The following is a 27,834-nucleotide window of genomic DNA, read 5'->3' on the forward strand; positions in this document are numbered from 1 at the left end:
TTTTATGATGCAAAGGCAAAGAAATACATAGCTTGAACACAAAGAGTAGAAGTGGTCAATAAATAAGACTTCTTTTCTGCACATTGCTACTGGAAAACCCAATGTCAAGAGCTACTATTTCACCCCAGCCCAACTTCTGAAATTTGACATTGCAGTAATTAGACAATATGTTTGAGAGGATAAAGCAAATTTGTTCTTCACTTTGTATTCACTCAGGATAGATTCACATAATGAGCAACTTCTTCAAAACATTTTTTTTTTAAGCAACAAAATAACAACCAGGGAAAGAAGTGAAAAATTTCTGCCTCTTTATCTCTGATATGAATTGCTTGGTGTGGAACATCTTTAGGACAGTGGAAAGACTGGAAAGTTTCTTTCTTAGTGTCTGCTCATCTGGTCTTCTAGGCACGAGATCAACCGAAGGATTATCTTCTTGATTTTATTAACCTTCCAATGTTTAACACTCTTTTAATGGGAATATATAGGAAAGAAAAAATAAAAATCTCAGAACCCAGTAATGTTCTTTTTCCTGCATAGAGAGAGGACCACAAAAATATGACCTAATTCATTCTGTTTTTCCCTCTGGAAAATCTATTCTTTAGATTCCCATCAAATCTACCTCTACCAGGGGAAATCTGGTAACTATTTTATCTGTATTTGGTAGGAGAGAATCACAGTACTTCAGGAAGACCTGCAGTTCTGTTCAAGACATTTGAAAGCTTCCTCACTGATAGGCAGCAAAGAGAGCAGCAGGTACTTGTGCAAGCAGTGAAGCATTTGGAAAGCAGGGGAGCTCTCCTCGCAAGAGAGCTGTGTGAGGAGCAAATGATGGTGGGAGGAGTGTGGCAGAGGGACAGGGGCCAGAAGAGCGGCACAAATATGATGCAGGGTCATCATTTCTTTCAAATAACATATTCACCTTCTGTACACATTGATATGAAACAGTGACTAGATGTCTTGTTGGCTCTGTGGCTTATGAAACAAAACAAGTGTCAGCAACCCACTGCTAGCAATTGAGAAATCATCAGAAAACGTAGCGTTTTTAATATGTAAAAATAGAAGAAAGTGATATGCTAGGGAACCATTATAAAGTGACTGAGATACAAGAGTTATAGCTTCTTGCTTTGTTTATAAAGAAAATATCTGTGGCCAGATGAATCATAATGTATCTGATGGAAAAGAATTTATAAAAAAGAACCCTACTGCTGCTGCTCTACTTAGCTCAGGCTGCAATAATGAATAACATTAGTAATTGTTTTCTGTTTCTAAGCACACGTGAGATTTAGACCACCATTGCATTTCTTAAGAAATCTATTTCTTTCCATTTATTCATTAGTAAATATTAGCTCATGGATGCTGATAAAATTGCTCCCCTTTCAGTCATCTGATTTGCTACTTGCAAAATGGTAATTTACATTGTTGAGATATAGCAATTCTAACAATGTTATCATCCAAGTGCAAGCAGCTAGTGAATTTTTAGAGGCTGTTTCAGACAGGCCTGCATGTATGGGAGTCTGCTTTTATCCCTTGCTAATAAATGCTTCATCTTTGCCTGTAATTGTGGCGGAATGGAAATGGTGCTTAGGAGCCTGGCTGTGAAATTGCAGCAAATGGCTGCAACCTATGTTTAATGTACTGACACTAATGAATTCTGAGAATTAATTTTCAGCTAAGAAAGCATGATGGAAGATACCAGAATTTCAAATTAAGTAATTAATTAACTTTCATCAAGACCAACAACATGTACAGTGTTTGTTTGTTTCTTTTTCAATCTCTTTGTACTAACACTTCACATTATTTTAGATCCAAAAAATTGCAAACCACATCTGATCATATTTTTAACATACCTTATGTGAAACTCACATTGTAGTAAGTTTTCTATTCAATTTGCTTCATGTGAGGAAGTCTTACTACATCAGTTTTACAATATATAATTGCCATGGCCCAAACAAATTGACTTAAATTGCAGTTGCACCACATTTTTTGGTTTTATATGCAATTGCAACATGTTTGATGTTGGACAGCCACAAACAAGGACTTACTTGTTTTCAAAATTAGGTCTGAAATACTTAGGTACTTTCAAAATTGGTCTGAAATGAATGTTCAGTTGAATACCTTAGGATATTACAGTTTTTCTCCTTTCCTCAGAAGCAAATCCTTCAGTGATACGATATCTTAATATTTACATGCATAACGCACACCATGACTTCTTTTGGCCATGTTGAATAATAATAATACTTTCTGGTAAGTGATGTTATAAAAGATACTTAGTTACTGTACTTTTCCTCTTAAATGTTAGTAATGCTAGATTTCAACGTTGTATATTACTTCTTGATTTCTTTTTTCTGTACTTCATGTGGAATATGTTTCTTGATTGAATGTACCAATTACTTTTGGCAACTGTGAATACAAGCAACCATGTGATCATTTTTTTTGCACAGTTCTGTTTCAGGGTGTAGGTATGTAGGAAGTGCTGTATTAAGTCACCTTAATGAAGGCTTTAACTTTGTAATGGTTAATATTCTATCCTGCATTTGTATTTACTGAAGTGTCAGGATTGCTTCCAGTGCAGATGATCCCTTATGGAATACCTGTAGTGAGCCTGATCCTTTTTTCACCAGCTGATGGTGGCCTAAGAATAGTTAGATGTTAGTTACTAGCTATTTGCTTCATGGTAGCATCCCAATGACCATAAGAGAGGGCCTACTTTTTCTAACAAAGGCAGAAGATTGACACAGTAGAAAGTATACTCTGAGCTCAGAATGGAGACTTTGTTCACAGAATCACAGTGATGTGTCTTTTGTGCAACTAGCTTGGTAATCTTTTATAGTTATGAAGTTTCACTTGTTTTTCGAGTGAATTCCTAGATGGCCACAGATCAAAAATAACCTACCACTGAAAAATAGAAACTGCATATAGATTAAATTATATATAAACTTAAATAGTTGCAGGAGGCTGCATGCATGTGAGGCAACTAGTCAACAGGGGCACGACAAAAATATGCAACAGAAGCAAAGGTAATACATCCCTCATGTAGTCTTCAAGACCTTCTCACTGACAGAACTTACCTGTACTCATTAAAAACATGTGCCAGACCCAAAGAGCTAGAATTTCAGGTACATAATGCAGAAGTTAAGAACTTATTTCCCAAAAGTATTTCCCTTCCTCTCAAAAAACTTCTTCAATGAATGCGATATCTTGGATATTTGGATGTTTCATGTAGAATTCCTCTGTATGGAAAAACTTCTCTCTTTAGGCTTCTGGATCTTGTCCATAAAGTATCTTTGGAAGTGTACTGGACCAGAGCTCAGAGCAGAAGTTACTGTAATAACTGCATAGCACATGGTAGAATATTTTTTATGTTAGTACTTGGGGTGAATGCAAGGTGTTCTGTGTGGAATCATGTAATTTCTTACAGAGATTTCATTTAATATCAAATATTGTTACTATCTAAGAAGTAACTACAGCCATGTCTTCCCTTGAATTCAATTATATTCCTGTAATATTTCAGATGTATCCAAATGAAACGAGACTTCATATATTAGCAATGTAACATACATGATGTGTATTTCTAGATTCTGTTAGCAAAAATCAAGAGTTTGTCAGCTTTTCATACTGGCATATCCATGTCAAATGCTTGCCATTCAGTCATGATTTTTGTATAGTTTTGTATTTTCTGTTCTTCTACCTATCTGATTAATGGTATCTTCCTTTTCAAATGCTTTTTTCATTTTTCACAGAAAGCACATAAATTTAACCAGGATTGGCATGGACTGTATTGTCTGTGTGGGTGTATTGACTTTCAAAAACCATGGATAACAGCAGGAAAAGAGCATGGGGGGGGATGTCTGAACCTGTTAAGGGCTAATGATGGATCTTTCTTCATGGGAGGACAGGGGTGGTATTTATAGCCTTGTACTCTGAAGGATAGAGATAAAGCTGGTTCTGTTGGTAGCCTTTCTATCAGGAGGCCTTAGTTCTATCTGACTGCAAAATACACCAGAACTGGCAGCAGATTTGAAAGACCATCTTTTCTGGATTAGATGTAGTAGGAAAAGACTGAGAAAAAGTTTTTCAGGAAACTAAAATATTAAGGTTATGTCCAAAGACATTTCAGGATCATTTTCAGACCTGACTTAGACTTCAGTAAGGCATTTGAGGTGAGACTAAATTTTATTCATTTTCTAATGAGTTTGATAATATCATTAAAACCGATTAATGTGCATATTTCATCTTTTATTATTATTATTTATAATTGCACTGATCAGTATCAATTGCTCTTAAAGGCATTAAAGTTTCATTGAATTTTGGGGTGAAAAGACAGTCTTCATTTGTTATGTTTGCCTCTGATAAGGGAGTACTTCAGATGTACTCAATAGCAGCAGATATGAAATATAATTGTGAAGTATATAATGTGAACGCTTGTCATCAGTTAAACTCATCTTGGACTATGATTCACTGAAATGGTAGCTTTGTGTCAGGCATGCATATTGAGTTGCAGGTTTTCTTTTTCACATTCTCAATTGCTATAAGTTTTTATTTTTTAATGTTACTGAGATGAACAGAATGTAACTTTAATATAAAGAAGAATCAGAGGGTAATTTAAACCAATCTGATCTGTTAAATATTTCTGTGTTTGGACTGTATTATTTAATCTTTATTGTACAGAAGAGAATCCTAGTTTAATCATGACCTCTTCAGTTTTAAATTTTGGTTATAGAAATCAACATTATACTTTATGCTAATCTGAGGATACAGCTCTCTACTAATTACTTGATCACATGTTTCTATCACAGACTGAACACTGGTCTGAACACCCTGACGGGCATTTAAATCTCACTCATTTTATGTTCCATTCTAAATTATGAAGGTTTGCTGAATTTTCTATGCTAAAAACTTAGCATCACAGTATAGAAGCTCTATCTGAAATATTTATTTTAAGCACAGAATAAAGCTTATAGCAAATTGTTTGAACTAGTGATGCACTGCAAGTTTCAGTTTTGGTTTTATTAGGCTATGTCCTGAAGTTCTTGATCAAAACTCTCATTGGAGAATAGGTAGAAAATTAAAGTGAATGAAATATTGCCTTTTCATCTTAGGTTACGTTTGGTGTGTATTAACTTCACAGGGATTTCAAGATACAATGTCAATTTTTCATAGTAAGCTACAGTTAAAAAAAAAAAGAAGTAATAATCCAAAATTCATAACTTTTATAATTAACATAGATTTAGGATGAATTCACTTAGTTAAGTATTAATGTCAGTTTAATTCCAGTGTAGAAGAAAATTCTCTCTGCATGCCAAGGAACTGCAATTTGTGGAAAAAACAAACTGTGCCATAGCAATCACAGTGTAAGCCAAATCAAATCATACTGTAATGAAATAACATCATTGGATCAGACCCCTATTTCTTTGTCACAGGTGTCTTATCAAGGATTTTGAGAAACGTCCTACAGTCACACACCTTTTGGAGCATCCGTTTATTAAGCAAGTGCACGGTAAAGATATGTCTCTGCGAAATCAGCTGGCTGAGCTTATCCAAGAACAGCAGCGACTAGGCTCCGTAGCAAAAACAAGGTACTGTACAACATATATGCAGCAGCCTTCCTTCCCAAACATTTACTGTTTCAAATAATCATATTAATGCATGGATTAGCAATATTCGTGATAGATGAGGCATGCCATGTGAATGCAAGAAATACGCTTTCACATTGATAGCTTTAAAGCAACAAACTGAAAATACAAACTCTTTTTAACCTTCTTTCTCACCCTGAACTCTTATTTTATATGTATTTGCTCCTGACTTAATTTCAGAGATGCTAGAAATTCCTGAATGTTCTGGTCTATGGAAGTATCCATTGATGTGAACAAACTTTATGTATTTTGGTACAGATTCTTTAGAAATACAACAGTGAACAAAGAAGCTGCTGTTAGAAAAGGTTAATAATGAACGTCCTTTTGATTAGATGCTATTAGTAAGTAGGTTATTTAGTACTTAAAAAAATTGTTTTGTTTGAAGTTTAATAATAACTGCTATTTTTCTTTCAGTCTAACAACTAATTTAAATGTGTTGAAAAAGAAAACAATGAACACGGCATTTTTGTTTGTTTGTGGTTGTTTATTCTTTGTTTATTTGTTTTTAGTTCTGAGGCTGATAATATATGTCTTAGTTTAGTTGTTGTCCAGAGGGTGGCAGGATTTCACTGTTTCATAAAAGAATTAAATACAAATGATCACAACTTCCCAAGCTCAGTAATCATTCTGCAATGTGAAATTTGTCTACTGTGACGTAAGCTCTGGCCCATTATTATAAACAAACGTACTAATGTTGATGAAGAAATTTAAATGTCATGATTCAGAAGCAATAAGCATGTATATACTTATGTGTGGTTAGACTCTGTAGTTAAATGCTAAAAGCACTCAAAAAAATGTGCAAGGTAAAATAATAGAATAGTTGTAAGTACATTTTCAAGGTGAAGATGGCTTCTGTTCCCCCTCCCCTCAAAAAAGGGTATCAGTCCCTGGGCACCACTGAAAAGTCTGGCTCCATCTTCTTTCCACCTTCACTTCAGGTATTTGTATTCACTAATGAAGTTCCCAGTTAGCCTTCCTTAGGCTGAAAAGTCTCAGCTCTCTTAGCCTTCCCCAGTCAGAGAAAATAGAATATCTTTTTATTTTTTTTTTAGATCAATATAACTTTATACTACAGCTCTACTGCTAGCTCCTTACTTTTTCTTTGAAACGCTGGACCACTTTGATCAAGACAGAGAACAGGCTCAGTGAGGACAAAAATTTAGCGAGTTCCAGCAATGAAATATACAACATATTGTTCAGAATGATGAAGAACTGATTTTTCCTACTATATGTGACTTGATCAAACTGGCGCAAAATTTAGTAAGACTGAAAAAAAATCCCTGTAGGCATTCAAGGCGAGGCTGGATGTGGCTCTGGGCAGCCTGGTCTAGTGGTTGGTGACCCTGCCTACAGCAAGGGGATTGAAACTAGATGATCTTTGAGGTCCTTTTCAACCCAGGCTATTCTCTGATTCTATGACAAGCATATCCATGCAAAAGTCCGAGTCTGTGTTCCAAAAAGTGGGGCATTATCTACTTTGCAGAATCTCAAAACATTTCCAAAAGTAAAAATGAACACTTTTTTTCTGTATTCTAAGGAGCAATTTATTAAATAATGAGTAAATCTTGAATTAGGATTTTAAAGACTAGAAGAATCTGAAATCTGTGTCTTATATTAACAAGTGTTGGACTTCTGTAATGCTAGGTGTCTTGTGGCTGAATATTCCTGTTGTAAAGCCATACACTCAATTGAAGGACTGAAAATAGCAGTTTTATACTCCTGAAAGTAGGAAAGTTCTAAATTTTAAGTAGGTACTTGCTACCAACCAGTTAATGTTGGACTATAAACAAAAGATTATTACAAGAGAATCAACCGCCATCTAATTATAATTTTCCCCAGAGGCATAAACAGAGTCATCTCATAATAGTAAGGATCTTGGCTCTGTAATAGAAAGATTTATCCTCTAGGAAAAATAGTAGCAGTGAAAAGCCTTTAAAAAAACGTGTAATGCCTTTATAAAATAATTTTCAGTGCAGATCTGACATGCAGAAGAACATGTAACCAGGTGGTGCTTTAAAAATGTTTACTGGCAATCATTTCAGGTGATCTGCAGAAGTGATCTGAGTGTATAATTACCACTTCAAAGTAAAAAGGATATTTAAAATCCAGGCTGAGTAAAACCTTTCTATTATTCCACTGGGTATATGTGCATGATCTTTTCCTGTTTGTTGGTGTGCCTATGACAGGTTCAGTAAAATGTGCATTAATTCCCTGGTGCTGAGAGATAGAGAAAAGTAGATGCCTTTTTTAGAAGTGTAGCAACACTACAGATCAGTCACTTAAAAGACAAGTTAAATAATATTTTCTTCCATTTATACAGCCATAGGGCTAACAGAATGCATGCTGAAAATATCCAGAAACTAGAAAATCATCAGGACGCTGATGTTAACAGCACTTCTACTGTGAGGGAACTTGGGGGTCAGCGGTGATGACAATTGATCAGGAGGTGTCTGGGTTTTGTCTCACATGAAAGTCTTCCAACATCAGAGTTCTCTGTAACTTTTGATGCTTTACTGACTCAACACTTGTGGTGCTTTTAAAAATTTATTTATAGAATTCTCTTTCCAGCTGAACCATGCCAGTTGTATTTGTTTTCGGACATCACTTAAGTTCATTGTGCTGAGAGCAAAACTGAAAGCTTGAAATTCAACATTACTGGCTTCAAGATCATGAAGGACTATGCTTGACTATAATTTGTTATTTTTCCACCATCTGTGAAGGAGAAGGGAGCAGGGAGACTGAAGGGAAAAAATACTGATGAGTCAGGAGAATGAAAATGAAGCTTATGATGTGGTTAGACCAGATGTGTCAAGCTGATTTAAAAACTCCTTACCACTGACAGGAGTGGTTCTCCTTATTTTTTGTCTGTCTTATTTCTTCAGATTCACTCTCAGCTGGTCAGTACCACTTCCTGCCTAATATGGGCTCTGGTATTCACGTGATTCTTAGATGAGTCTCACTAGTTCAGTGTAGTAAACTTACAGAAAATGTCACTTGCATTATTGATCTGCTAGTATAGGGAGCTGACGAGGCTTGGGAAGGGGAGGTAGCTCATGGCAGGTGCAAAAGGAGCCAAACCTTTCAGTGAGATTGGTGCGATCCACATTTTCTAACCACACTGTTTTCTGTGAGGAAAGGTTTGAACAGATAGGGAACATAATCACTTTTCCCTTGCCAAGTGATGTTCATGTTCGGGCTGTTTAAGTAGCAGTTACTTCTGTGGCATTTGCTATAGGCAAAAATGCGGTTACAGTGCCTAACTGGATCTAATCTGAGGATCCAGTCAGCCTACTAGCTTTGACATATTTATTCTTAACTTACATTACATTCATTTAAATTTTTTCACAACACATTATTAGAGACAAATAGCCTCTAAAAGCACCGTTTAAAATTTATTGTTCGTGTTAACTATTTTGGAACAATACATGTATTGAAGTTGGCACCAAAATGCAAGATCTAGTTAATGCAGTGAAAGGATGTACAAAGGTATCTCTAAGCCACTTTCCAGCTTTCAAACAAGTCTGTTCAGGTTTCTTTCCCAGTCCACAGTGTACTGGCATCAGAGTGCTGGTATGATGTTTCAGTCTGAGTGATTATACTTACCAGGAAGCGTTAGGATGTATTGAGTACGTCAGGGCTCCGTGTTAATCTCATTTTAATCTCTCCTAGCACAGACTTGCTCACTTTGGCCTAGAATATACTATAAGGGTAATAGTTCATGTCAAAGAGGCAATTCCATCTGCTCTAAGGAAACCTTTATCAGCACTATGAATATACTTATATGACACTGTAGCCAAAGATCTGCTCTGAAATGTGTTAGTGAAATGTGTTAATGATTTTAACTCAAAGCATGAGTCCATAAATGGGCTCAGGTCATTGTCAAGTCCTACTTTCCAGTAGCTGTTGGGCTTGTCTGACATCCCAGGGATTTGTCTGAGTTCACAAAATAAGCAGAGAAATCCAACCTGGCAAAACCGAAGAACTGTTTTTCTCAGGACGGCTTTTCTTCTGGTTTGGTGAGTCTATTTGGCTTACTGAGGGTTTGTAGAAGGGATGAAGCTGGCAAAGGAGAGGAGAGAAATCTACAGAACTCAGAAAAAGGAGCTGGCAAAAATTCTTTGACAAAGAGTTTTAGATGACAGTTCACATTTCTCATCAGTGTTCTAAGAATATGGTGGAGATATGTGGGGAGCTGTTTTAGCAGTTCACTGCTACTGAAAAGGAAAGAATTGGCTTACTTCTATTCTACTGCAGCTCCCAGGAACAACCTCCTGGTGCTCTTTTTGCCTCAGCTCCAGTGGTTTTCAAAATCTCCTGGACTAGAGCCTCTAAAGTAGAGCAAAAAACTAAGCCAGCAAAAACACACTGATGATTTTCTACTCTGTTAGTGACTGCAGTGAGGGGTTCTTCAGCTAATTCAGATGAAGTAGAAGAGGGGTTATCTCATGTGACCAGAAATAAGGGATGAGAGATGTAGAAAGGAGTTGTCACCATTCAGTGGAATTGTCTGGCATGACTTCTGCAGTCACAGCCTGAAACAACTTCTTAATTACTTTCATACTTAATTTATAAACAGCATTGAGCATGAAACAGTCACTCTTAAATTCAGCATAGATCTTCATACAGTAGAACTAGAGGAGCTCTTTGCTGAGCACAGAACAGCCTGCTAAATGTACACATTTGTTGCCATCATCAGTTTTTTTTTCTGATAAAATGTTTTGAAATACCTCTTTGTCATGAGGTAAATTACTAGTTTCATACTCTATTTCCTTAAACTGGGAATTTGTAATTCAAAAATTATGCTATTGTAAGGTATAGCTTTTTTTAAGTAAAAAAAATGGCAATGGCACTTGGCCCTGCTATTTTAATGAAAAAGATGTTTTGAAACTTTTCCACCAGCTATATTTTTCCCTGAATTATTCTTATCAGTGAGACCTGGATATGCCCTATTCCTATGAAAGTAGCCACTGTGTTTCAGAAAATCAAGCAAGAATGTACTTCTTCCACGCACATAATGAGGAAAAATCTTTTTTTTTTTTCAGTGGTTAGCATCTTTTAGACTGAAATCCCTTAGTTTTGCCATTGTCTTGAGCAAAGCTGAAAATTCATAAGCAGTGCAATTCACATTGCATCTTTCTAATACTCTCAGGAGGGGAAGTTGTGATGTTCCTGTGTCACTTCTGCAAATCCCTTTCATAAATGAAGTCAGTGTGATTGTTTTGACTAGTTTCTAACAGTACTTGATCATCAAAACCAATTAATATAGTATTAAAATGATCTAACAATTGTTATATACTTACGTAATATAGTAATGAAATGTAATATTATTTTCATTATATAGAAATGCCACAGAAGCAGATATATGGAGTTTTATTTTTAGAAGTATATCTGGTGTTAAATAGTCAATTAATTCTATTGTATGAGTTTCTTATTTTCTAAAAACGGAAGAGGTTAGTATATCAGAACATTGCTTCATAAATAATTTCCTCCAACAAAGTGGATTTTTTCTTTCTTATTTGTTCTGATGTGAAATACATGATAGCTTTTTAACACATGAATGTCAATTTGCAGCACTTTTTGGGAGCCAAAGCATTCTTACTCCCATCAGTATGTAGTTGTCTCTTAGCAGAAAGCATTTCTTAAAATCAGAGAAAATGATGTCACAGGCTCTTCCAATTTTGGCCTGTTTTTTTTTTTTTTTCTTCTTTACCTGTCCTGGTCTCACATGAATACAATGAAATGCTCTCAGGTTATTCAAGTAGTGTCCTCATGTGCATAATATTGCAAGCACAAGAGATATGATTTGTTCCTGAGGGCTTGCACCTCATGTAGCAGTAAATTGAGCTACAGTAAGATGTGGATAACAGAATTTGCAAGCCTTGATCAGGAGTCATAAGCAGAGTTACAAAAATGTTTAAGATATGGCAATAAAAAATGAGAGTTAATAAATTCTTTGTGGTTAATTCTGCATTATCAAATAGAGAAGTGGGTAGGTGTCTTGCTGTGATCTAGAGAGAAGCTCTTAAAGATGGAGATGTGTGTAACTGTGTAATAGTAAAATATCAAGAATGTTTAGGTACCCACTGAATTATAATGCAAAATCATGGTATAGGATTGAAAGAATTGTTTCATCCTTCATTCTCTCTAAATTACTGGGTAATGTCTCTTATGTCATTTTCCCTCAGTATTTCCCTGCTTCTCTGATTATGAAATGACAGTAGATTACTTAATGTGTTGTTCCTATAAAACTAAACAACAGTTTATCTGAAACAAGAGTTTTATCTTTGACTTTTTATTTGAAGCACTACTGTAACTTTGTTCACTGTACACTAATTAATGAAGAGAAACATGTGTAACACTTGAAGCCCTAATTATTTTATTCTGACATTCCTTTTAACCTAGTATGGGAAGACTCTAAATAAACACGCATTAGATTATAGATATTGTCAATTCTCACTCAGCAGTAAACATTTGCTCAGTGTAGATTATATTTTTGTTAAACAGTATTTTGATGTGTTAGATAATCCATTAAGGGCATTTGTAAGAGAGAATTATTCGCTTTCCACATCTTTCAGACTTTTGAACTCATTTGTTAAGATCAGTTGCTTTTTTGATTCGTAGCACAAGCAACTCTAGCAGCTGGGCTGGTTTCCAGCCTTCTGAGGGACGTAGCCAGAAGGGGTTTAGTCTGTTTCCTAGTATTCCTAAATGTTAAATGACTCTTCGTGCTAACTACATTGGCAAATTGTGCTGCAAAAAATGGACTTGTTTTCTGGAGTTTATTTCTAAACACAGTGAATTTAATCCAAAACTAGTAAATCTGGCAGATGGTTCAGTGTTTAAAAATGTGGAAAAATAAACATTTCAAAGACCTTTTAAGCAAGGAAGTGTATAAAGTTCTGTAAGTACTATTTAAAAATACTATAAAGCTTGCAATGGTTGCATTTAAAAGGGAAACCTTGTGTATATTAAGAAGATAAAATCTTGAATTCTGTAAAAACAACCTCCTTAAAAGTAAACATTTAATTTCATTCGATTATAAATATAAATTCCAAGTGAAATATAAATTCCAAATTTTAAATATTAAGTATTTTAATAACTTATGAGAAGAAGTAGTGGAAAACTGGAGAATTTTTAATGTTTAACTGAATGTTTGAAAAACACTGACCATCTGCAAAAGTAAGTGAAATGAATGGAAATGTTCTGTATTTTTTATTTGAGCATACAACTGTTAAGAAGTTATCGATATATGAGCAATCTTGAAGTAGCAGGTTGCTCTATGCAGTATAGCAATCCTATGAAAATCTAAAAAAGCAAAATCCCACCAGTTTGTGAGATGGAAGATGCTGTCTTTACATGCCTTTTGACTTTGGTAGAGAAGCAGAACATCAAGAAGGAAAACACATGATTAAAAGCTTAGAATTTCAAGCAGGGAGGAAGAATATTTACAGGATACTTCCTAAAAGTTTTTGTGTTCTTACAGCCATCTTCTGAAGTTTTAGCAACTGTTACTATTGAAAACAGTTACACAGAGTTATGAAAATGAGGTAATGGAGCTTTGGAGGATTGATTGTAGGAATTTTCATCTTAGAATATGAATATTATTTCTAGCATAGAATTATGTCTCTTCTTTACAGTCCGATAATGTGGAGCAGCTATGCAAAATAGCAGATAAGTGTATAATAATTGTAAGATAAGAAGTGTACTTAATTATCAGATGCCATTTACCTTTGTTTTGTTATCCCTCTCTACCAAATGCAACAGAACTGAAGCTGAGCAAAGTTATGGTCTTTTACATTTCCTCAAGTGATATAATAATAAAATAATAGTGATTGATAGTGATTAATAGTGATTGATATCAAGTGATATAATAATAAATAATAACTCTTGGCCTGAAATTCCTATAACTGATTTTATGTTTAAAATTTAATGTTGATGAAGTAGCAAATGGTTTTGGTAATATGGGTTAAAATGGCTGCTTCCCAATTAGCAGCAGATTTGAAGAGGCCAACTCCAGACATGGCTTGCTCTACTTTCAGATATTTTCCTACAATCTGGGTAGTTTATGTTCCTCTATAAATAAGCTTCTTCACAGAAACAAGCAAGAAAAGTTTTTTTTACTAATCTCTGGTTTCATTTTTTTAAATAATGAAAGAATTTCACTGAGTAGATAAGGTATTTTTTAACAAGTATACTGTAGACAAAAGTTTACTGTTCTGGGTCATGTTAGGTCAGTGTGTCTCTGTAATAAGGAATAGACCAACCATGAATCCTTGCATTTTAAAGGAGATGCAAAAATTTGTACACTGGGAAGGATCAAACTTGAAGGAAAAAATGGAAAGTGAAGGAGAAAAAAAAATGAGGGGCGTTTGGGTGGGAAGGAACTCAAATGAGAAAGCTAAATGTGTAGTTTGGGAAGAGCAGGTGGATTTCAGGATATTTTGTTACATATTAGAGGATGTGAACAGTGGTTTAGCAGCTTCCCTGCTGCTATCAGCCAGCTGGATTGTAGCAGCAGTCCATCCAAGGAAGTAAAACTAGATAGCTTCTCTGCCAGTTCATATTTAGGTTCGAAAGCAATTAATTGCAAGGAACTCAATTGCATTCAGCCAGTAATTTCCTTTGGACTCAAAGAAAACAAGAGAAACAGGACCAGAAATAGTCCTCTTATTTTAAAATGCTGTACAGGTAGGACTTAATGAGGGGCAAATGCAATACTTCAAGCCTTCATCTGTATGAATATCAGATGACTGAGTTGAAAACTTTGTAAAAAAAAAAAAAAAATAATAATTCAAAACAATCATGGTCCTCAAAAGCAGTCTTTGATCTGACTACAGAATACAACCTTTTTTCTGGAATTTACACAGATGTTTGGTACAGCTACAGCATTTATATTGATTAATTAAGGCATTGTCAGTGTTTCTATTCTGACCTTTCTTCAGCAACTATCTCCAGGCTGAAACTTAATGTACAGGAGCAAGATTTACCTTTTGCATTGCACAGGGTATACGCTGTGCTTCTCTGTGTGACAACAGCACATTCACCACTGTGGTACTCATTTGGTTGAGAATTTTTCTTTTAAATCTCAGTTAGGATGGGTCTCATTTTAAAACTGGCAATAATAATAGGGAAAAAAAAAGAAGAAAAATGTAAAAAAGAGCTTGTATGGGAGAAATTTTTCCATATGAATCCTAGGAAAACTGTAAACAAATAACAGCACAAAAATGCAAAGTAAAGGCACTGGTTGAAGAGAATTTTAGGGGCTGAGGGGGAAGAGCTTGGAACTGTGAGATTTGCCAAGAAACACTAATATCTATGATCTACTCTAATACCTTTCTCAGGCTGGACCCACCAGTGAAGTGATTTTTTAATCTAAAGGCATCTTCCGTCCATCTTGCTTTTCCTTCTCTATCATCAGCTTGATGCAGAGTTGTATTAGTGTACAATTATGTACAGTCCACTTCCATTACTATGACTGACATCTAGTATGAGTAGCACTACTTGCTGCTTGCTCCTCCTCCAAATACTGAGAAAACTCTCTCCTTTCTAGCTCTTCTTGCCTGATAAAAAGGCAAAGGGAAAATTCATAAGAGGACAGAGCTTTTTTCAAATGCTCATCACTATAATTCTAGAATAAATACATATATTTTACAAGTCACTTGAGTGACTAGCCCTTTATGGCAGTTTTGCAATGAAGAGAGTACATCCAAATAGATATAACTCAAAACATTTCTGGAACGTAACATCTTCAATTCTCCTTTTACTTAGAATTTGTCAATGGCAAGGGGATTGGAACTAGATGATTTTAAGGTCCCTTCCAACCTATGCCGTTCTGTGATTCTAAGGGTAACTGAAAAAAAAGCTGATTATTTGTACCATTGAAGAAAAAATAGCCCAAAACTACAATCATTTCCCCACTTGCAAGTGTTCCTTTCTTCTAAGAAATAATTGTTCTGAAAATAAGAGCAGTGTACTTCTGATGTAAAACTGAAAATAATAGAAGTTTATTGTCTGTATTTCTCTTTCCCACTTTGTCAATATATCAGTGGGTCTTAGGGTCAGTAGAAAACTGATGAGGCCAGCATTTGAAACTCATGTGGCATTATAGTCTTAAAATCCTCCTCCTAATCATGTTCTTAGGAAAATGATTTCGGCATAACAAAGTGTGTGCACAAAGTTCTCTCTTTCATGTGTCTGACTAGGCTAGTTTCTTTCTTTATTTATTTATAGAGAGAGAGTTAAAACAAAAACAAAAAAAAAAAAAAACCCTAACAACAAAAAACCTGAACCTTTCAAATAATAGAATTGATTTGTTTATCACTTAAGGAGAACAAACAGCAGGAGTTTAATACACAATCAGATAACAGATTAGTTTGCAAAACCATTGTGTAATTAGAGATGCTTAGGTTTAAATGCACCACCTCCTCCCTACATCCCTACGCTTCTGTTAGATATTCATACTTGCATCTTGTTGTAAATTATTACTGTGGTTATGAACACAAGCAACTGTTAAAATATTTCCTTCATTTTTGGCCTGACAGTTGCTCCCATCTCTAAATATCCTGCATTATTTACAATAGCATTTTTCTCAGTTGTGAATTAAGAGGTTGAATTTTTTTCAAAAATTGAAGCAACAATTAGGAAAACAGTTTGCTAGGCCACTTCCGTGCAGTCCTACTCCCTTGAGGTTCTAGCTTGTCAGCAAAGTGTAATGTTCTTGAATATAGTAAGCACCTAAAAAAAATCTGAAAATGGAAGAATTAACTGAATGGAACTTAGAACAAATTCACACTACCTCCATGCTACCCACTGGAAATAATAACCACTGTAATTTTTTTTTTTAATAGATCCTTTGTGTTCTCCTTCCTTCATTTCTTTATATGTACATCAATAAGACAACCATTTCTATTTGGAAATACTGGACATAAATATAAGTGGGCCTGTTAACACCTATATTTTATTTTTAGCTGACAAAACAGTATGCCTTGTTTCATTTTATTAGAATTCAAATAAACTATTACAGAATAGTTATCCAGAACTCATGGAGTAACCAAAAGAAAATAAAGGAACATGAATGAAAATGAATAATGAGGACCTTTAAGTATTGTTCACAATTATCAGAAAATACATAACCCTCTTCACTTTCCTATTTTGTAGACACTTCCCAAGCAATAACTCTTTTGTATATGGTAGTATAATAGCTCTTGGGTATGAAACAGTCTATTTACCGAATTAAAAGTTCAAATGTAGAGATGCACATAAAAGGACAAATAGCAAGAGCCTCAATGCTCATTTTTTAAGCACTTCCATGAGTATGTGAGATACAATTAAAGAAAAAAGACCTACTATGTCTTCATCTTAACCATCAATGTAAAACCGATAAAGAGTATTTTCTGCTACATCACAGTATCATTCTATTATACTTTGATCTAATATTTTGCATTGTTTCTGGATGTATGATCATGTGATTCCTACTTTCTACATGGCAACTAATGCAGAAACAATCTGTCAGGACTGTCATTGAGGATCAATGCTAAATGTTACTCAGCAGGATGCAGACTGTAACTCGGTGGGTGTCCTCCTACTATGCTTTGATTATGTTTGTTATAAAGAAAAGCCTACTTGTGCTTACAGCACTCATATTTCACCCCCTCCATGGAAAACATATTACACCCTCTTAATTTGTCCCAGTTTCAACAATATAGACAGTCACTTTAAAAGCATATACACAATATTTTCAGAGATTCCTTTGGTATAATCTCATTATAAAGGGGTTATGTGACAGTTTATCTCTGCTACTTATTGTGTGGCTTAATTCTCTGAGGACAAGCTGACTGAACATCCACACAATTTAGAATCTGATGGCAGCTGTGATTCAAAAATGCTCTGGACCAGATCTGGGGTCATCTGGGGAACCACCTTGTTGTACACCAAGGTACAGCAGGAGGATTTTATTCTACTTATTACTTCTTGTAACTTCATCACTTGAGAAAACTATGGGCTGGGTACATAGGAGGAAGATTTAAACAGAGTGGTGGTTTATTAACTTATAGCAAGAAGGAAAATGAGATTTTTTAAATACTTTTCTGTATAAGTGTGAAATAGTAAGTCTACAGATAGGTCTTTATCTATGATCACTAATAAACAGATCAGGGTTGCATACACTGAGTGAGAAAAGAGGGATATTACATTGCACAGCAAGGTGATGCATTGCATTTATGAAAAAATATTTCAAGTAAACTATATGCTTTTCAGAGAGCATGCCTAAATTTTCTGCATACAGGAACTCACTCATCACTTTCTGTTGCCTCATAGTGCTAACTGTATTCAATAACATTTGATAACACTGGTGCTCTGTTAAACTTCCAGGCATGAACGCATACATACCAGAAGACCCTACCATGTGGATGGAGCTGAAAAGTACTCTCTAGATGACGATCTGGTAAATCTTGAAGTTCTTGACGAGGTACTGTATTTTCTAATCATCAGTTTCCAATCTCTTCCTTATGCTTTCCGTGTTTCTGTTCTTTAGACTTCTTTTAACATAATGAGAAGTGTTTCTTCTTCGAAGCTTTTGTTTCAGTGTGGAAAAGGAATTGTCTCATAATTTATCTGCTATCACCATTTCTTTAGTAATAGTCTATTTAATATCATAAATACAATAGAAATGAAACCTATTCTGTGCAAGTATTTAAATATGAATGATTCTAGTTTAAAATATTTTCTGCTTTTCCTGAAATTGAAAGTTTAGTCATGAAGATGTAGATTGAAGTGACTTTTCTAAAACTGATGAATGAACATAGAGTAACACATCCACATCTTCTGAGTAAAACATAGTGAAACATCAGCTACATATTTCATTATACCACCTCTGTGCAGAGTATATATAATGTTTTTTTTCTGAGAATCCTTAACTTGCATGCCAGTAAGAAAAAGACATAATAGGAAATTATTTTAGCATCACGTTTAAAACAGTCTCTTAATACTAGTAAAAAATTAATCATTGAAAATTACAGTCCTTCTTTCACAGTCAAATAAAAATTAAATGAAAATGTGCTGTGAAGTGCAGAAACAATCTGCATGGCTATTTTATATTCAGAAAGTTTACTTCTTGAAGTGATATAATAAAATGCATACTAATCTAAATGCCATTCAACTTAGTTTCACAACTTCAGTGAAAAATTTGATTTTTTTTCGATGTTGGTGTTTGTACAATAGCTGTTACTAATTATTTTTCATACTTCTTAATTGTTCTCAGAATATTTACAAAAATGTTACTGATTGGGAAAATACTGCTTAATAATGAATTTTTTTGTAATCTTCTCAGGATACGATTATCCATCAGCTGCAGAAACGCTATGCTGACTTACAAATTTATACATATGTTGGAGATATTTTAATAGCCTTAAACCCTTTCCAGAATCTCAGCATTTACTCTCCACAGGTAAGAGAGACTCAAAGATGTGTACAGTACTTGCTTTTCATTTTGTATTAACGCTTGGTTAAAAAACTTACATGATAGGAGTGCAGATTAAACCTCAGTCTTCCTCCAAAAAACTGTCTCTACAAATTGTTTTCTATTTTTACTTTCATTTTAGCCTTGTTTGGTTTAATTGGTTTCTGCTTGGTGACAAAATTCCACAGGAGGGCTGAAGACTGCCCCAGCCACAGCTGTTCCTCTTGTCTGGCATTTAGAGCTTTCTTCTGGGAAACAGAAGATGGTTATATGAACCACCTCATGCTGAGTCTGTTGCTTTCTAAACAATTGCTCTGACTGATTATTACATTTCCTGTGCCATCAGTTGTGGCTTAAAAAAATGAGTGAATTGAATGCTGTAAAGATAGATACAACTTAATTCTCTATGAATATGAAGAGGGGTGGAGACATAAATCTTGTTCTCCATGGATACTTAAATCAGGGCTGCAGGGGGAAGAACCAGATTCCAGCTTCACTTTTGTCTTTGCAGTTTCTTTGGTAAAATTTGAATATTTCCCTACTTAAGAGCTTTGGTTTGAAGTTCTATTCCTTGTGCTCTCCTCATCATCTTGTAAAAGTAATTTTGAAATGCATTTCAAGGTGTGCAATGCCAAGAATTACCACTCTTCAGTCAGAATTTTGTAATAGAACAGCCAACTACCTACTTTCTGGGTTAGCAGGCAGAAGATATTAACTATTCTCCATTTCAGATCTGAATTGTACAGTTAAATTCTTTATTTTTGCTGTTGTGGTTTTTTCTCAATCTAGTTCTCCAAGCTTTACCATGGTGTGAAGCGCTCATCCAATCCACCCCACATATTTGCCTCTGCAGATGCTGCCTACCAAAGTATGGTGACATTCAGCAAAGATCAGGTAAAAACAATCATTTTGTTTTAAATTTCACATTAATCCTACTGCCACTGTGCTATGAATGTAGTTAACATTCTGTTATGTTGTACTCTTGACTTTTTATTTCTGTAAGCTTTTTATTCCTATATATGAAAAACAGTTAAACTTAGTTGGGTGTGAGACTTTTTAATAAGACACAGAAGCATAAAAGATCATATACAAGGTTAAAATAGGTCAAATAGAAATATTACCTAACCCTATAGTTTCCTGGACACTCGTGAAGTGCTGGCAGTTGAGACCAGTCACACACTGTTGCAGTACACTTTGATTCTAACCTGTCTTACTCTATATATTGTGAACAATTGCACATGTGTAAAATAGGGAAGTCTCAATACTTCAGCAGGTTAACAAAGTTTGAACTGCTCTTCCGTTGCATAAAGTAGCAAGCAATGTAATGAACAAGCAAGGAATGTAATGAGTATGCACATCTTGCAGTTATTTTAACGAGAATGAAATGTTTTGCTGTAGAAGTTAGATTCCTTTTTATTACGTTGTTACACTCTTTCTAACATGATGTGTTGAATGTACATGAATACTGGGGCCTAATATTTATTTCTATATATAGTTATCTGGAGAAAAAAATCAATTTTATTACCAGCACATCAGGCTAACTTTGTCAACTTTTAAAATTACGTATCCTTCCTACCTTCTTAGGAAGTGATTTGCATTTAGATCTAAATCTTTATGCAAAGATTGCTAACAATTACTTCCAGGCATCCAGGCATGCCTGCTAGCTTATATAGTTTGCTATTTGCAAAAGACTGCAGGATTGTTTTCATCTCCATTAACTGAAGAGTTATGGAGGTTCTTTGGGTTAAGATGCACTAAATTCCCTGAGTAGTTAGACCAAAAATGTATTTATTTTGTTTGTTTATCCATTCAGCCTTCTCTTGTATTTTCCTTTGAAGCCTGAAAATTGACTACAGGTCTAACATTTCTGGGGAATCTCAAATCATGTTCTGGCTAGTATGAGTTCTGCAGGAACTCATGGGCTTTAAATTGCATAAACTGTTGTATGTGACTCCTTTGTTAAGGTGGATTAAGACAATTTGAGATAAAACAAACCTATAAATCCATTGCTGTTTTATTTGTTACCAAGAAGCAGAAAAATATTATATTAAAAAAAAAAAAAGCTGAAATTCATCCATACATTCCAGGCTGGAGAGGGAAAATTGGATAGTCTTTTTCTAGGAGTGTTGAAAATGTTGTCTGGAGAACTGTTATCTCTTTCGAACCTCTTCACGCAGCTTAGTTCTGTATCAGTCATCATGGTATCAAGTATTCTAAAACTTTGCCTCTTTTCCAAGCAAAATCTTTTCCACTGTGTTATTTAAGTAAGTTCAAGCTAATCCTGAAGTTTGTAAGCCTTCAGAAAACCTATAAGATATCAAGTATTATATACAATTTGCCAAATCAAGAAGAGTATGGGTATGTTCTCCCAGAATCACTCAGTGAACATATGCATATTTTTCTGGACTGTTTAGATGATAGTTTGTTGTTTTAGACTGACTATCAGCATCACCTATGTGATGATTTCAGTGCAGCAGCAAACCTTATGATATTTTTCAGTGACATGAGCAGACTTCTGGTGAGTACAAAAACACAGCTTTACCTTGGTTTTCAGTTAGTTTATATTAACTCAATGAAATGAGCTCAGATGCACTGATAAGTCACATCAACAAGCTGTGGCCATCTTCTGATTTTTACAAGCTGTACATGTGCCTTGCATGGACTAGCTTTGTAGATAAGGTCACTCCTTTATATGTCTTAGAGCTTAGAATTTCACTCGCTCCTTCTCACACACATTTATGTCAGAGGTTGCAAGATACATTTTATAGAATCATAGAATAGCTTAGGTTGGAAGGGACCTCAAAGATCATTTAGTTCCAAACTCCAATTTTAGTTATCTAAGGCATAAAGAAGTGATTACAGTGAACCTTTACTGGCCTTTCAGAAAGGGCTTGAGAGAATTGACCCCTAAATTTTGCAGTCTTGGTACTAAACATTAAGTAGCAGAAGCAGATGAAAACCTAATTATCAACCATGTGGTGAACTGTACGTTTTGTTTGTTTTTTCAGTGCATTATCATCAGTGGGGAAAGTGGTGCTGGAAAGACAGAAAGTGCCCATTTGATTGTCCAACATTTGACCTTCTTGGGAAAGGTATTTCTAGCAATCAAGTTAACTGATGAATAAATGCTCCCCACACCCTAACATTTCCTCTTTATCAAATTTAAAATTAACTTAAAATTGTTCTTGTGAATTATCCCACTTTAGTCAGGGACAGAGTAATCAAGCATTTGTGTGCACTGAATCATGTCATTAGTGTATGACCTGCACCAAGCCATTCAGTGTAAGAGAAAGTGACAAATATCAAACATTCAGTCCCTGTAGTTATCTGCAGTATTAATGACCTATAACATTGTTCAAGAATACAGTATAAAGTAACAGATCTTGCTTTGGATCTGATCTTAGAAGCTTTTATATTTTTAAATATTGTGAGTAATGCTACTACTGCAAAATAGTGTGAAAGTCAAGTGTGTAAGGTAAACAAGTATATGTATTAATATTATTATAGTTGAGGTAATATTATTTTTCTTCAGTTTTTGATGGCTTTGTTGCTTTAACTAAATTATATGAATCTGCTGAGATTAAACAATTGCAGAGAAGAAAGAATATGGTTTTCCTTGCCTGTGGGTGATTTCATCTTCAGTGTATGGCCTTACTACATAGATAGGAAGGTTAATGGAGTATCTAACACCATAAGAATGTGATAATGGGATATTATGCTTCTTAAGCAGGGATTGGATTGTGAGTAGGCAATATATTCTTTTAATGGTCCTTCTGATTTATATCTGTTCTGTCAAGGCCAATAACCGTGCTTTGCGTGAGAAAATTCTTCAGGTGAATCCTCTGGTTGAAGCATTTGGGAATGCCTGCACTGCCATCAATGACAACTCAAGTCGCTTTGGAAAATATCTGGAAATGATGTTTACACCCACAGGAGCTGTAATGGGGGCAAAGATTTCTGAGTATCTACTTGAAAAGTCAAGGGTTATAAAACAGGCTGTGTAGGTGTACTAATAATCTGTCCTTTCACATTTATGTAATGTTTAGATTTTGTTTAATTCTCTCAAAACTCTTATTTAAGTGCTTCCAATAGTGTCTCCTGCTGAAGCAATAATCCTTTGTACAGTGCTATTAATGACAAGAATAGTTTGGTTCTTTTGGAACAAAAGCCAGACCTGTTCTCTTTTTTGGCGAAATAATGTGATAATCTGGATTTTCTGTGTATTACAGCTGAAGTAGTTATCTTTGGGCTTGCACTATTATTGGCCCTGATCATTTGCTACCTGGCTGAATGAGCTCATGATCAGGACTTTTGCTTATACCTTGTACAAGATACTGCAAATAGAAACATACATGCGTTATAGACACACTTTTTTGTTTCTAGGGGAGAGAAAAATTTCCATATATTTTATTACATTTATGCTGGCCTTTATCATCAGAAGAAACTTTCTGAATATAGACTTCCTGAAAAAAAGCCTCCTAGGTAACTATCACTCACTTGTTTTAACTACTCATTGTAATTACCTATTGATCAGCTCTTGCTTTCAGTATGATGTCTTCAAGTCTGTTGCAATCCTTCTACACCCCTTTAGGATCTTTTTTAATCCTCCCAAACAAGCAAAACAACGGACAATAAGGAATTACTTTGTTTGTATTAACTTGAACCACTTAAGGACAAGGCAGAAACATTCTCATTATTATATAAATATTTTAGCATACATTCAGATCAGGGCAATCACCCTTTGCTTTCTTGAAGTACAAGAACTCCAAATGTGTTTTGAAGTTGTGTTTTTTAATTGGTATTTGTACCTGGAGAGCACCTGATCTATATGATTCCATATTGGGTGAGAGCATGTGGGTAATATGTTGGTAATAATATGAACAGATTATTAACAAAGAATAACCAAAATCAAGTGCAACAGAAACAAAAACATCTTATGAATTAGCACCAAATATTTAATTGGAAGATGTACAAATAAATGTTTTTTCCAGTTAATGATGTAAATGCGTTACAGTCACTGTAGGTTGTACTGACTTATTACCTACTTAGTGCTTTCTTTCTCTCACTCTATTTAGATACATTGATAATGAAACTGGAAGAGTAATGCACGATATTGTTACTAAGGACTCCTATGGAAGACAGTTTGAAGCAATTCAGCATTGCTTTAGGATTATAGGATTCACTGATGAGGTAAGATATTCAGTTGCTAAACCATCATTGACCTTTCTGAAAACAGCCTCCAGTGTTGCTAGTGCTTAAGCTGCCATTTGGCTGTGTGAATACACAGCATGCCATAGAATCTCTCTTATAATGGAAATGAATTATGGAGGTAGAACGACATACCTGGAAGCCAGGACCAGCCAGAGATCTCAGTCTGTAGTTAGGCAAGTCCATTCACAGTTCTATAGAATCTTTTTCTGTGTAAATAAAAGCTTCCTTGAATTAGAATTTGGTCTTAGAACAATCTACAAACTTTAATCACTATTCTGATGCTCACCTTTTTCTTTCATAAACTAAGTTTGATGTACATATTGAATTGGATTCCTTGAAAGTGCTTTTTGTCGTTTTTACAGGAAGTGTACTCAGTGTACAGAATTCTGACTGGTATCTTAAATACTGGAAACATTGAGTTTGCTGCCATTTCTTCACAACACCAAACAGATAAAAGTGAAGTTCCAAACCCAGAAGCCTTAGATAATGGTAACTACATTTTAAAATGATGAACTCTTCAAATGCCATTGGTCTGTATCTGTGAGAATCTGTAACTTGTGGTAACAGGAAATGCTAGTGTTTTCCTCAGTATAGTTGTAATTTATATATATTTTCTATGCTGTCTTTCAGCCGCTGCACTTCTAAGTATTGGGTCAGAAGAACTGCAAGAGGCCCTAACCTCCCATTGTGTTGTAACACGGGGGGAGACTATTATCCGAACAAACACTGTGGACAAAGCAGCTGACGTGCGAGATGCCATGTCTAAAGCACTTTATGGCAGGCTCTTCAGCTGGATCGTAAATCGTATTAATACTCTGCTTCAGCCAGATAAAAATATATGGCAAGTTACACATCACTGAATCATTTGTATTTACTATGCATATGTCTTTGATGGGTTCATCCATTTGTATATTTTTGATTTTGCAGAAGAGATGCTGTGTTTATTTTGGCTAAGGCTTCAAAATGACTTTCATGCTGTGATACTGAATTCTGTTTCCAGGACATTAACCCAACATTCTCAAAGAGCTGAGCAAAATTTAGCTACTGAAGTCAATGGAAATTGGATGATTAAAATTATGTAAAATTATTAAAAAAAAAAAGCTTCATATGTAGAGAACATTACAATCATACCAATGGCCAGTAAGTATTTGGATTATGCTGAAAACATTAATATGTTTTCACAGTTCTTTCAGTACTTATGCCATTGTAAATTAGTAATAATCATAGATTGAGTTATAATTGATATTGTTTTCGTTGTCAGGTAATGATCTGGTTGCTTTGCTCTTTTCAAGCAGCTGTAGAGATTTCTAAAAATAAGAGAACCCATTAGGTGATGTCAAAATGGTTTTACTAACTACAGTGCTTTTGCTTCCACACTGGGAGACTGGAGAATGCAAGGAGGCAAACAGCACTGTAGCAGGACAGAGAATATGTGGAATAATTATTGAAATGACTTAAAGATGCTAGTTCTGAGTTCCACTAGAGCTATTTCACTCATCCTTGACAGCACCAAGATAGAGAAAGGTATCTTGAGAGTATTCAGTTCCCCTTCATTGCTCTGAATATTAACAGATGCTATTTCTGACTGTAACCTGAATCTCTTTGCTTTATGCAGAAGCCAAAGTGAGGAGAAGTTTAGTATTCAGTATTCTTTTCAGAACCTGCCTATATGACACAGTGTGTTATTATGTACAGACAGACTGTGAATGAACCTATGTACAGCATTATAAATGTAGTTCTGTGCCTAGGCACCAAGTTAATAGGCTGTGCTTTTTCTTGTCTTGGAGATAGCATGGAGTTCCCTACTTGGCACTTTTTTATACCATGCAGAAACACAGTCCACTCTTGCATTTCCAGAGATGACTGTGGTATGAGTGTACATAACATAGCAAGCTAACACATGGTCTTCTAATAATCCTGCTGTAGCAGGAGCAGATTTGATAATTGCCATGATGACTGGGTGTGGCAAAAACATGCTAGTAGAGCTTGGCATCTTTCATCTACCTGGAGGAGCTGTCAGTAGGTTTGGTTTCAGATGTACTTATTGAAATCACTTATTTTAATATATCTCTGAAGTCTTTTATTAAGTATTTATGATTCTCCTTTTCTTCTTCATGGCAGTTTGTAAAAGACAAGTGGAAAACCAAAAGTGTTAATAATTCTCAACAAATTCACAAATTGTTATAAACTCAAATACAGTTTTTCTCCATTTTTTTGCAGCAGATTGAATTGATTGTGCAGTCTTAGTTATCATGTTTATTTTTATCTTATCTAGATGTTGCCCATACTAAATGTTGCTTAACTTTTCACATGCAGCAATACTGAAAATGGAATGAATGTTGGTATACTAGATATATTTGGATTTGAGAACTTCGCAAGAAATTCCTTTGAACAGCTGTGCATAAATATTGCTAATGAGCAGATCCAGTTTTATTTCAATCAACATATTTTTGCACTTGAACAGGTAAATTAAGCTCTCATGAAGCCTAGTTGAATCAGCCATCTTGACCGTAGATTATATTCAGGAATACATTATAAACTATAAAATAGTTGTGGGATTTAAATGTAGGTAATGATCACATATTTCAGCATAGTTGTCGCAGTTTTGTAAATAGTATTGGGACCTATAGAGTATTCCCATGCATCATAAATATCCTAATGGTTCAATATTAAAACCTTTTTGACTTTGTAGATGGAATATCAGAACGAGGGAATTGATGCTGCTACGGTGGAGTATGAGGACAACCGTCCACTTCTAGATATGTTCCTTCAGAAACCCATGGGTCTCCTTTCTCTACTAGATGAAGAAAGTAGATTTCCTCAGGCTACAGACCTAACATTAGTTGGTATGAGCAAACAAAAATGCTGGCAAACAACTAATAGATTTTGAAGCCATGGTGTGATATCTTTACTTAAGCTTTTCTAGCCTAATTGTCCTGCTGAGACCATGCCATTTTGTTTGACAGTTTGAGTATGTTTTTCATTGTGCTTCACCATGTTTCTATGCCTCACATGTTTTTTATATAGCAAAAGTTATTTTACATTTCTTGTATCTCAGTATTTCAAGGAAATAACCTCTGTTTTGTCCTTGTATGTGAGATACATCAAGAGGTTTTTATCAGTATTTAAAAGGGAAAGCTGAGACATAGCAGAATGTGTGTCTAGGACCACCCTGTGAGTTGACATTAGTGTTGAGAGTAAAACTAAGATCTCCCAGGATTGCAGGCCCATGTTTATCCAATTAGAATATATTACTTCACTGCAGATTATCTCATCATAAATAGAAAGTGTGTTATATCTTATGTGCCATCTGGCTGAATATTTCCCTTCCTTCATGCACAGTTTATGGATGTTTTAACAAATCTTGGCACAATCTTTAAAACATGTAGTGCATGCTATATTTAAAAATGCTGTCCTGCTTTTATTTACTAGAACTTAATTTTTCCTTGAGGTATGTAACAGAGTTCCAGTTTGTTCAATCAAATGTTGCAGCAGGGATTCAAACACTTTAGAGAAAAATTATAACTGCCTAGT

General features: G+C 35.0%; 1 protein-coding gene across 1 annotated transcript in view; it reads left to right on the forward strand.

The window, feature by feature from the left end:
• The window catches only part of MYO3B (myosin IIIB), a 162,781-nt gene that overhangs the window by 45,228 nt on the left and 89,719 nt on the right, over positions 1 to 27,834 (forward strand). The window contains exons 8-19 of the mRNA XM_065751107.1: positions 5,421 to 5,576; positions 18,003 to 18,099; positions 18,961 to 19,077; positions 19,879 to 19,983; positions 22,098 to 22,181; positions 22,887 to 23,089; positions 23,473 to 23,571; positions 24,165 to 24,279; positions 24,663 to 24,789; positions 24,931 to 25,141; positions 26,617 to 26,764; positions 26,993 to 27,146. Of these exons, the coding sequence (XP_065607179.1) occupies positions 5,421 to 5,576; positions 18,003 to 18,099; positions 18,961 to 19,077; positions 19,879 to 19,983; positions 22,098 to 22,181; positions 22,887 to 23,089; positions 23,473 to 23,571; positions 24,165 to 24,279; positions 24,663 to 24,789; positions 24,931 to 25,141; positions 26,617 to 26,764; positions 26,993 to 27,146 (1,616 nt within the window). The remainder of the gene's footprint in view (positions 1 to 5,420; positions 5,577 to 18,002; positions 18,100 to 18,960; positions 19,078 to 19,878; positions 19,984 to 22,097; positions 22,182 to 22,886; positions 23,090 to 23,472; positions 23,572 to 24,164; positions 24,280 to 24,662; positions 24,790 to 24,930; positions 25,142 to 26,616; positions 26,765 to 26,992; positions 27,147 to 27,834) is intronic.

The sequence above is a fragment of the Cyrtonyx montezumae genome, unplaced genomic scaffold, assembly GCF_038088225.1.
Source record: "Cyrtonyx montezumae isolate F1298 unplaced genomic scaffold, pur_monq_1.0 scaffold_7, whole genome shotgun sequence".
NCBI classification, from domain to species: Eukaryota; Metazoa; Chordata; class Aves; order Galliformes; family Odontophoridae; genus Cyrtonyx; species Cyrtonyx montezumae.